Source organism: Pleurodeles waltl, chromosome 11 (genome assembly GCF_031143425.1).
Source record: "Pleurodeles waltl isolate 20211129_DDA chromosome 11, aPleWal1.hap1.20221129, whole genome shotgun sequence".
Taxonomy (NCBI): Eukaryota; Metazoa; Chordata; class Amphibia; order Caudata; family Salamandridae; genus Pleurodeles; species Pleurodeles waltl.
Window position 1 is genome coordinate 32274504 of NC_090450.1, and position 11889 is coordinate 32286392.

The window sequence follows — 11889 nt, forward strand, 5'->3', positions numbered from 1 at the left end:
ATGTGTGTATATTTTGAGTGCGGCGGTGTGTACCACCAATGGAATACCGCGGTTGAAAGACCGCCACGTGGATTCCTGGGTCGTGATAGTGTGGGTGTATTTCTGTTGGCGTGACGGTGGATGTTTTGTTTTTGCCAGTTTATCACTGACCTTTGGTGTGGCACACTTGTGTGGGTGTCTGAATTTTGGCGTATTCCGTGCAGTGGGTCATAATGACCGTGGCGGAATTCAGCTGCCGCAGCGGTGTGTTGGCGGTCTTGTGCACGGCGGTAATCGGCTTTTGTCGCCAATGTTGTAATGAGGGCCAATATATTTGACATTGTTTGGTTAAACTGAAGCTTAATGTCTCCCCTCTTATTCCTGCTTTTAACTAGCCTAAAACCATTTTAGAAGGAGTAGTTCACTGATGAAACTGAAGAAACTCCCTTAACCATTTAAGCACGTTTATCACATATTCCTCCTCATTCAGAGGTTTCCTATCAAATGTCCAGACTCTGGGGTGCCTTTTAAAACCAGCAATTGTGCTATCCAGCACTAAAGGATTATGATCCAACAGTACCTTGGAAAACAGTTAAACGACCATCTGCCCCACTAGAGACACAGAGACAAAAAACTAGCCAAGACGCACTAGCTTAGTATGGGGATCAGAGAAAAACATAAACCCGGGGTCGGGCCTTTTTAAAAGACCCCCATACGTCAATCAAATTGTAATCTTTAAATGCTGAATGGCCCACAACACCAATGGCTTCCTACCTAAATACCTAGAGTCCCCACCTTGGTCCCACCAATTTCAATGTGAAGGTTAAAATACCCACGCAAGATCAAAGGAGCTTGCCACACTGCTAACTCCAGATTGAGCGCATGAAAGACAGTAGGGTAATCTAGATTAGGTCCCTAAATCGAGCATGGTGTGGCCCTCGCTGTACTGATATGGAGATCCATAACGACCCATCTACCCATTTTATCAGATTTCCCCTTTATCCAACAAAACGGTTGGCCATTATAGCTTCTCCCCTTGTTGTGCTCCCTTGCATCGTGCAGCTGAGCAGTGAATACCCCAACTCTTCAAATATCCTCCTTTGCATCCATGTAACATGAGTTCCCTGGAGACAAATGATATCGGGCCTCATGGACTTAAGCCCCAAGGATATCCTGCCTCTCTTGCCTCTGTCATTTAAACCACAGATATTAATCATGCAAAAGTGAATTCTATTCTACATCAGCGGTTCCCACATTTTAGTCTGGAATACACAACCCTTCAAATTCAAATTGAGCTCATTAACCAACTGTTTAAGCTCTTTACTTCTACTCATGCCATGCTCATCATGCTTTCCGAAAGAGAACTCAGTACCCATGCCATACATGTGACTCACACTGCTCCCCGACACTGCAACAACCCTTCTCCCCTACCTCCTAGCACCCCATCTACCCAGGTCTTAGCCACCCGCCGAATAGCGCCTTGCAATTTCCTATAGGCAGTTTGGGACTTTTAGCTGTCTGCCGGAGTCTCTTCCCAGTGCGCCATAATGCTCTGGTAGATTGTTTCCAGTGTTCAGAGTCAGAGGAGTCCTGGGGTATATTGCCCCTTCTAGAATCATTCCTCTCAAAACAGGCTGGCACTAAATAGTCCTGCAACAATTCACGGCCTTTAACAACCTGTTTCGTCCCAGTGCTCTCCTCTTGCTGTAAGGATCCTACTTTATTACAGTGACAGGTAGATCCAGCCGGGCATCGGGGATTCTGAATAACAATTCCTGTTCCTGCTTCCCAAACTGCTCTTGCCCATCGTTATACTCCAAGCTAAGTTTTCCTGCCGTGCCTAATTTCAGAGTCATCGTCTGACCAGTCAGTCCGATTAGATAAAGGGAAGTGGTCACCTATATCATCCATTTCAGTTTGTGTCCTTGAATGTGTCAAGTCACTGGAGACTATTGCCATCACCGCATTCACAGGTTCACCCCTGACTGCCTCCACTACAGAAATAGCCAACAACAAGAGCCTTACCTGTTCCAGTGCCAGCAGCAACCCCTTGTGAATCCACTGTAGTATTCTTCCTCTCTCCAACGATGTTCTGCCCCTCCTCACTTACAGAATCACAGTAAGCTCCTCCGTTGATCACAGCTTTGCCCAAAGGTGATTCTGTTGATGCTGCTGCGTCCACTGCATCTGCTTCTGTCTTGAGCTCCCTAAAGCCACCCGGCTGCAACACATGGGTGGGCTAATCCAATGCGGTTGCTTCCTGCATGAGCATGTAGCTGGAGGCGACAGCGGAGCATTACTCTCCTCGTCGTCAGAGATGCCAGATATATATTGCCACTGAGTTCCGCCAGGACCCCTGTGAAGCACCTCAGCTAAGTTCCAGGGTCGGCATGATCACTCTTGACCCCCACGTCGGGCATCCTGCTCCTGCGGCTGAACTTCTTGTCTGGTTTGAAAAAACCTGAAATGGGGTGGGAATTGCTGCATATAAGCGATATCTGTGGGTTTTGCTTCACGGTTTTTCTTCGATTGGTAGGCTTGTTGACCCAGGACCCCTCTTTTCGTCATGTGGCAGTTGTCGCTGAATGGGTCTTCAGCAAGGAGGTTAGCCCGCTGGGCTTAGCGGGTCTTAAGGTCTTTGGGGCCAGGACGTAATGATGCCTTAGCCTAAAAGGCACCCATGTGAACCAACAGTCTACATAGTCGCTACAAAGCAATTGCTCCTATCAGCTCAATGCACCACAGGGTCAAGACCAAAAATATTTAACCATATCAGCCATGATTTCCTAGGTCACAAAAACTCATACATATGGTTGTAAGGGATAGTGACTGACCGTCTTCACATGGCCGCCATCTTGCCCTTCGTGCTCTCCAACACTACCCCATTAAATGTAGCATTTAATTTAAAATACATGGGGAAAAGCCCTGATGCCCCTAAAGACCTAATGAGGAGCCACCCATGATTGTTTGTAAAGAAAGTGATATATAAAAAATATAAACAATATAAGTATATGTGTTTAGTAATTTTTAAAAGTACAATTAAAAATATGTTAAACTATACAAGTGTACTATTAACATCTCAAAACACACAAACACTTTAAACCAACAACTCTACAACACAGTATGCAGCCTTTATATAGCATTTATTTTGGCAATAGGCATTTCATCACCTGCACTGCAGCACCTAATTCTAACTGGTAAAAAAAAACGGCAGTCACCACAGATCAAACACAATCGACAAGAGTCTATCAGTGTTTGCACCGGCTATCAAATTTCCGCAAATCCTACAAAATATACAATACTTCAGTAACACCTTCCTAGTTATCCTATTCCTCTCAACAGCTATCCATTATTTTACATTCTTAATTTTAAAATACAGCACTCTCACTAACACTAAAATCTTCTTTGAAACTCTTATACATTACAAACATAATAAAAGCTATTCCCACTCCAATGTAAAGCATATTGGGGAGAATGTTCCACACTGAACAGATCAAATGCACTATTGAACAATAAAAAGGTTACATTCACTATCCTCTCCTCCAATCTAAACCCTTTGGGTAATATGTTTGACACTGAAGGGGTCAAAATACTATTCCCACTCCAATCTAAACCACTATAGGGAATGTGTGGTACACTGAAGGGGTCAAACTTCTTATTCCCACTCCAATCTAATCATTTTTTGGAAACGTGTTGGACACTGAATGGGACTAGATTTACTATTCCCACTTCAATATAAACCATTTTGGGAAAGGTGTTGACACTCAACGGGTTAGATTTAATAGTTCCACCACAATGTAAGCCACTTTGGTTAATGTGCTGTACTCTGGAATGGTCAAAATTACTAGTTCTACTCCAATCAAAATTTTGAGGAAAGTGTTGGACAGTGAAGGAGTTTAAAATTACGATTCCTACTTCAATCTGAAACCACTTTGGGGAAAGTGCTGACAAAGATAGGGTCTCTTTTACTGTGCCCACTTCAACCTAAATGACTATGGAGAATATATTAGACATTAGGGCCCATATTTCCTAAATTTTCACAGAGTACAGCAGCCAAAAATGCTGCACTACGCTGCATGAGAAGGATAGAGCTGGAGAACCTCATATTTACAGAGATATGGCACTTTCCTCCCCTCTTCCTAGTGCCGGTGCAGTAATTTGCTGCCATTCACCACGCACACAACTTTGCACCATAGTGCAAGAGCATTCGCGTGAGTCTAGCATAGGTTTTGTACTGGAAGGATAAACTTCAAAATAAAATACTATGCTTGCAGTAACTTTGAAACTTTCCCCACTTTGTATGTGTGTTGTACAGTGCAGCACACATGTGGGAAAGGAAAGGAATAATAAAAGCATTTCTCCATGATGGCGCCTACTTGAACACTGCACTATATTTTGATGAACAATCCTTTTGACTTTTTTTTTGTAAATAGGGTGCTGCTTTGCGTTACGTTCAGTGATTTTCCAGTGCAAAAGAAGTTCTATACTGGAAAGTAAATAGTTAAAAAATTATTTTGTGTCGCTTTGCATCACCTTTGTGGTGCAAACACAGCACAAAATCTTAGTAAATCTACCCCTAATCGGCTCAAAAGCCATTTGAGGGTCAGTGTTGGATAAAGGGGTCAAATTCATTATACTCATTCCAATCTAAACCATTTAGAAGAAAGTACTGTAAATTAAAAAAAAATTAGCAATCATAAACCATTGGATCGGAACTTAAACCTATAATAAACAATATTGACTACTTTAACCCAAAAACAATAAAATTATATTTGTAAAAAAATAATTGAGACTGAAAAATACACATTTCTAAAAATATTATACTAAAAAACAATGCACATTAAAAAATACTAATCAATTTAATTATAATGTTCTGCTAATCCATAAATTATTTAAAAGTTCTTATAAAAAATAAGATAAAAAGAAACATTTGTAAAAATATGTAATTTAATAACCATTGTATGTAGAAACACCTAAAATATGTATCGAAAAAACTGTAAAGTTATCTTCCTAATATATTAAAATGTACAATTGATAACCAATGTTACACTATTTAAAAAAATTATAATCACATTTTCAAACAAATTAAGTCAAGAAATAAATCAATACAATACAAATATATATATATATATATATATATATATATATATATATATATATATATATATATATATACACACAGTCAAAACCAATAACATTGTATACACTAAATTACAATTAAATATTTAATCTTAATAAATTAATAAATGGCTGTCCCAGGTATGGAGGCGCACGTACGCATTTCATTCACATGGCATGGGAATGCCTTAGACTGGGGATATATTGGACTGGGGAGGTTGACACATTACGCAGGGTGACGGGCCCCCGAGTGGGGAAGGAATTGAAACACTGCCTCTTGAGCTTACTGCCATGCCCGGCTAAAGGGAATAAGAAGAGGTATCACTTTGCATTCCTTGGTCTGGTGCCAACAAGAAGGTGTGTTGCTGTTCACTTGGCCAGCCCTGTGCCACCAACATTGATTTGCTGGCTGGTAAACCTTAAGGAATGGACAGTGGCAGAGGAATGCAGGTTAAGAAGACTGAGACAGAATGGATATGCTGAGCGTTATTTGGAGATTTGAGATGCCAAGATTGATTGCCTAGATGTGAATGACTAGGAGTCTGAAGAGAGACTAGATCACCCGAAACAGGATGGGAAGGACCCAGCTGGTGTTGGGAATGAGTCCGGCTGTGAGGTGGAAATGCAGACAATGGGTGAGTCCAAGACTTGATTGCTGTGTGAGGGGCTAGACAGTCAGTTGTGGCTAAGCGTGCAAGGTCACAATGTTTTTGAACTTCTCTCTCTTCCACTCTCCCCCTTACTCTCCCCACTATGTAGGACACAGAGGACTGCAGAATCCTGAGTAGTGCCATGGCACACCAATATAACACTGCTGTACAGTTTTATTATTTCTCAATTGCTGTGACTAATAACAAAGCTGTTAATAAAAATATGTTTCAAAAAATAAAGTAATAAACACAAACACAATTAAACTTCTATTAAGTAAATAAATTGTACAATTAAATATAAAAACTCTTAAAGAATTATAAATTCAAACTTAAATATATATGTTTAAAAAGCTCCTAACCCTTTTCCCGTATAACACCTACATCCTGCTACTAAAAAAGACAAATTAGATAAACATTACCATGAATAAAAATAAAATTATTAAAAAATACAAAACCATAAAAAAAAAATATTACAAGAATATTTTTAAAAACAATATTTTAACAACATTAGTAAACATAGCTAAAATATTATATTTTTACCTCCGACATTCTTGTTGATGATATTTTCTACATCACAATATTCTTGTAAAGATCTAAGAATCTTACCTGTTTTTGTTCCTTGGAAGAAATTAATTCACTTCAATTCATTACAGTAGTTTGTCAATTCTATTTAAAAAAATTTAACTCAAGTTCAATTTACATAGCTCAATCATCATGGCCTAATTAATCATCTATCCATTCAAGTTCCTCTACTGTTTTCAAATTACATCCCTCCATCTTAGGTTAGTCTGAAAATGCTTCTTAAAATAAACCAATTCAAAGCATTGTGCCTATATACAAAGTTTCCCAAATGAACCCGTCCTCAGCGCATAGAGTCTTTCACATTCCTTTACTTTTAGGGTATTTTCATCCATTGGTCAACTGTACGTATTAATTTTGTTTTTCACTTTAGCCAAATTATTAACCTTCCTACCAACACACCTGTATATAACTTTTTCCTATGGCTCGAGCTTAATGCTATGCCCTGTGTGTAGCCCAGTAAAACTAATTGTAGATCATCTGGAAAGCCAATGTCTAGTGTAGTCTGACAATATTGCTGCATTACTTTCCAATACTCCATTAGCGTAGAGCAATGCCTTATATGTGCCCAGTTGCCCTCCACTATTATAGCTTCTGGGACTAAATACTTTTTAAAATATTCAATTTGAATAGAAGACTACTGCATATACTGTAGCTTTTGGCTCATTTAATATGTGGTTTAATGCCTACCCATTTTTCCATAGATCATGATTTAAAAATTCCCTAAATATCTATAGCCATTCATTCTTCATCCTTGTACTACAATCCTATCCAGAAATGGCTGCTGATCTACCAAAATATCTTCCTATCTAATGGACACTTTCAAAAACAGGAATAGCAGAAAAATCTACACATTTGCTGTTTCTTTTTTAACATCTACAGCAGTACGTTATATAGAACTTTTTTCGGTGACTTGCTCCGGCGCTGAAAATCATTTATTATATACACTATGAGCATTTGATCCAAGTAAACATTATCTGCTGCACTGTGCATCAATTTTGTGTTACAAAATAAGAGTTCTGTGCAAAACTTGGAAAATAATATTCTTTCAGATTTGGAAGGCCAAGCACTCTACAATATACCTAATGCCAATCTGGGTGTTCTATTTTCCCAAATAAAAGCAGCAAATAATCTTTCAGTTTTTCTAAAAAATGTCATGTGCAGAAAACACAGCAGTGCAGCATATAATAAATGAAATAACAATTAAATGGACACGGAAATCATCGCCCTTCTTTACACAACAGATAGAGGGAGGTGGTTTAATTTTATAAATAAGTATTTACCATTATCTACTAATGGTAAATAGTTTAATTCATAAATTTGTCTACATTTGTGGTTGCGTAAATTCCTAAATATCTCTTTGATATCTACTTCACAAGGTCTGAGTGTAAAGCATCTGTAGTACAATTACAGAACAAAATTTCCATCTTCAGCTTGTTTATCTTATATTCCCCACCTGCTGAAATTGATAAAAAATAAAAAAAATCCTTTGTTGAATTGCCAAGCCAGGTTTTAAAAAAACAATGCAACATCATTTTCGTATAGCTTGATGTTGAACATCTCGTTGATTGGTGCCTTCATTATTAAATCATCTCTTAAACAAATAACAAGTGGTTTCAATAAATATCATAAACAAATTTGAGAAGAGAGTGGGAACCATCATCCCACTGAAAATCTAACTTTGTGACATTTGCAATTTTTTAAAAACAGCAAATTAGAAATGTTGCCATAGTTTTTGTTTTCTTTTAAGTAAAACATATCAAAGGCTGTTCTTAACATGATCATTTTTTACTAGTAAAAAGCTTATTTGAAATACCCTTATGGATCCAAGTAAAAAACAAATATACACAAACCGGATGTAGAGAAAATTGTAGCCTCTCAATATTCAACCCTGAGTCAGGATTTAATGCACAGTAGCCTCCTCTCTCTTTTCGCCCATTGCCCTCCACCCCCAACACGTGAGGCATCCATCCTCCCCTATTACCTTGCAAATTCTACATATCAGGTGTTGTGCTGTGCAGCTGTAAGAGAAGTGACCTGGCTGTCATTTCTTTCATTTGCAGGACATCGTGTGTGTTTGGGGGAGCAGTTGGCCAGGACGGAACTGTTCATCTTCCTCACAAGTCTCCTACGGGCCTTCACCTTAAAGCTTCCAGAGGGAGTAAAGAATGTCAATATGGACCCTGTTTTCGGGGGCACTATGAAGCCACACCCTTATCAGATCTGTGCTGTGCCACGCTATGCAAAGGGGGCCCCAGGCAGAAGAAAGGACTAAGGATTTGATAAATGTAGTGAATATATGCAGTATCAATGTCCTCCTAGCCAATAACATACACATTAGATGCTTGCATACTAACTGAAGTTCATTATGTATTAACATTGCAGATTGCATTGATAGTCATCTAATGAAATCATTACTTTCCGGAGCACTTTTGTGAAACAGATATTTCGAGTACATTTTACAATTTTCTGTGACCTGACTTATATTACAAGTAGGCCATGTCTGTGGGCAAGGTGTCAGAGAATGTCCTATAAAGGTGTTGAGCAACAAGCCCTTAAAACATGCGTACAGAGCTAATGCTCTTCCCCTGCGATTGGGCCTTTGTTGGAGTTTCAGTCCTGGGACTGGTGTTTGGCATTGGTATGAGAAGATAGTCTTCATTATATTGCTTGTTCTGTGAGCAAAGCAATACCAGGAAACATACTGTGGCATATCTCACATCTTACAAGGATGCCCAATTATCAGGGGAAGCTAGCATTTATGCAGCAGGTGCATGCCCAATCGGAACATGATTTAGGTAAGCGCAGAAGAAAGCATTAATTGGGCCATCTCATTCCAACATTCCAGAAAAATGCCCTTTATGATAGATTTCAAAGGGATCAGAGGTCTAAGCAAGCATGCAAGAAAATTGCTAACCATCTATGTCTGTTTCAGTAACCTCTCAAGTCTAAGGTATTGGCATATACCCCATGGGCGGAGTATGAGGACAGATTGACCAAAATAACATTACTTATTAGGAGATAGTCATCTAGAGTCTGTAAGATCTACAAGAAGTCTTCAAAACAATTTGAGAAGCATTCATAGACAATCTAAGGGCCTCATTAAGAGTTTGTCGGTCGAATGAGCCGACTGCCAGACTCGTGAGGAGGATGCTACCCTCATGGTTGTGGCACCCCCCCCAAATATTTTACAATGTTCCTGCTTGGCTGACCAGTGGGAATGTTGTATTACACCATTCCTGCAGGGCTGTCCAACAGGAACAGTGCTACAGTAGCGGTCTTGGATCCCCTAAGGGAGCCAAAGCCAATACAATAACACAACAGCACCATCAAAATGTGCACTGTCTACAAAGCAAAGCAGAAAGTGCGCATTCTGATGGTGCTGTGCAGCCCACCCCCCCCACCCCCCATAGCACCCAGCACTGGCTTTCCGGCAGCCTTTCCATGGCGGGGTGACCACCATGGAAAGGCTGGTGTTGTAATCAGCAGTGAGCTCAGTGCTGCAGTGCCTGAGCACAACTTAGCCTGCTGTCAGGCCATCTGGAGCGATGTTCCTTGCAGGGACAGTGGTCCCCTACCAAGTTTGTAATGGGCAGTCTCACCTCCTGGAGTGCCGCGGTCTGACCGTCTCCACAAGTGATGAGACCCTAAGTGTTTATAGAGGGAAAGAGGATGAAAGACATAGGTTGGACTGAGAGTAAAGAAGGAATGAAAGATGGACTATATGGTCAGAATAAAGACAATGAGATATTGCCTGATAGTTAAACCTCTGCTTTGTAGAGCTAGCCGAAGTTGGTGCTGTGATTTTTGTTTCACAAGCAAATACTTCTTCCTGTGACTAGAACATTTTTCATAAAATACTGAAATAAATCATTTGCATTCTCTGACACTGATTTGATTACAAAGAGAAAGGTGGCATCACTAAGAGCAGTGCTGGTAAAGGAGAGCAGTATAAGGCAAAATTGGACAGAGCAAATGATTTTTGTATGAGTTGTTGACAGGGCAGGGATGGACGAGCTTCTGTGATCCATGTTCCAACCATTATATATTAATTTAAGAGTGCTCATATAGCACAGATAGGATTCACAAAAAAAAGAGTGGATGAGTACCCTGAGGGATACATAGGTAACTATATGTAAAGGAACATGTAATTTTAACACAAGATGTAAATAAACTTCAAATAATAAGGAGAGATAGAGAGGGAAATATTGACAGAAAGGGGATAAAGGTATAGAGTGGAGATGTAGGTAAGGACAACACAATAAATGTATGAAAAGGTAGTGAAGGTAAGTGATAACGTAGGAGGTAGTTGAGTAAGTTAGCTAATAATTTAATTGTAGGTCAGGGCAGAGTGCTGCTTCAGAGAAAGGACAAACGTGGAGATAGATGTGTCCCTCCCTTCCTTTTTTTACACTGAAATCTCACATTTAATGATTCAATCTATTGACCAGAGATGCTGCCACACCACCGCTGGACAGCACAGCGGAAGCCATGCCACCTAGCCCAATAAAAATGAGGCTAACAATCTTGCTACACAAAAGACTGACACTTGCTCACAGTTATGGGATTAAAAGAACTGTGCAGATGCTTACACCCAATCAGATTTACAAGCCTGATCTTAATGGAAGCAAAGGGGAAACTACCAGAAAAGCAGACTTTTTGATGGGAGGCTACATTCCACAACATCTTCCAAATTATCATCTGATTACTGAAGAATCTCATTGCCAGGCTACTGGACATCCCTAGCACATTCAAAACTGACATTTGCCCAGAGAAAGATCTCATTGATGTGGGCTTAACTGAGGAGTATATAGGTGTCATTACCTTGGACTTTTTGAAGTTATTCTGTACAAAGTGATTAATAGGCGACTGCAAAAACAAGGACAGAGCACCACATTATTTGGACTATTTATCTAATTCATGTTAATATATAAACATTGAATAATGAAGGTATAATAACTCGAGCATATTAGTAAGGCACCAGTTATTTTTTTTCACAAAATTGGTTTCAAAAGTATACTATAGATGTTATGTATTTTTTGCCTTTTTGATGAATCCAAATGAATATTTTTCCTTTGCTTTCTGTCATGTGAATAATTGGCTTTATACAATTAATGAAATTATGGCTCTGTGAATTAAAAATATAATGACATCAACCTAATGAATAAGGGTCTGATTTAGATGTGCGCAAAATCGGTCCCACTGTTGGCTTTCCATCGGATATGCTGCCCACTGACTTGCAGTCTGCCCACTCTGTTTAGACAAAAGACCGACAAAATCCCACCAACTCCGTCACAACTTCACATCCGCTTTGACAGCACCATTGGAATTAGTGGCTGGTGGTGGGAATCCAGCCACTTTACCTGCCAAGCCAATTACAGAGTGCCTTCCCAACAAGGCAATTGTGGAGGATAAACCGAGTTGGCAGATTGGAAGGTAAATGGGGTAAAAACCTACATTTCACCCCTTTTCCAATTCTGTTTCCAACTCAACCCTATCAGACAAGTTCTGTCTTTGCTGCTGCCACTTGACCATGAAGGAACCACAACACCAGTATCACAGG

The 11889-nt window shown here is 39.6% G+C and overlaps 1 protein-coding gene across 1 annotated transcript in view; it reads left to right on the top strand.

Annotated features, from left to right (window-relative positions):
• The window catches only part of LOC138265304 (cytochrome P450 2J4-like), a 146222-nt gene extending 134740 nt beyond the window's left edge, over window positions 1–11482 (top strand). Inside the window, exon 9 of the mRNA XM_069212912.1 lies at window positions 8390–11482. Coding sequence (XP_069069013.1) covers window positions 8390–8601 — 212 coding nt within the window. The 3' untranslated portion in view covers window positions 8602–11482. The remainder of the gene's footprint in view (window positions 1–8389) is intronic.
• The last annotated feature ends 407 nt before the right edge of the window (window positions 11483–11889 follow it).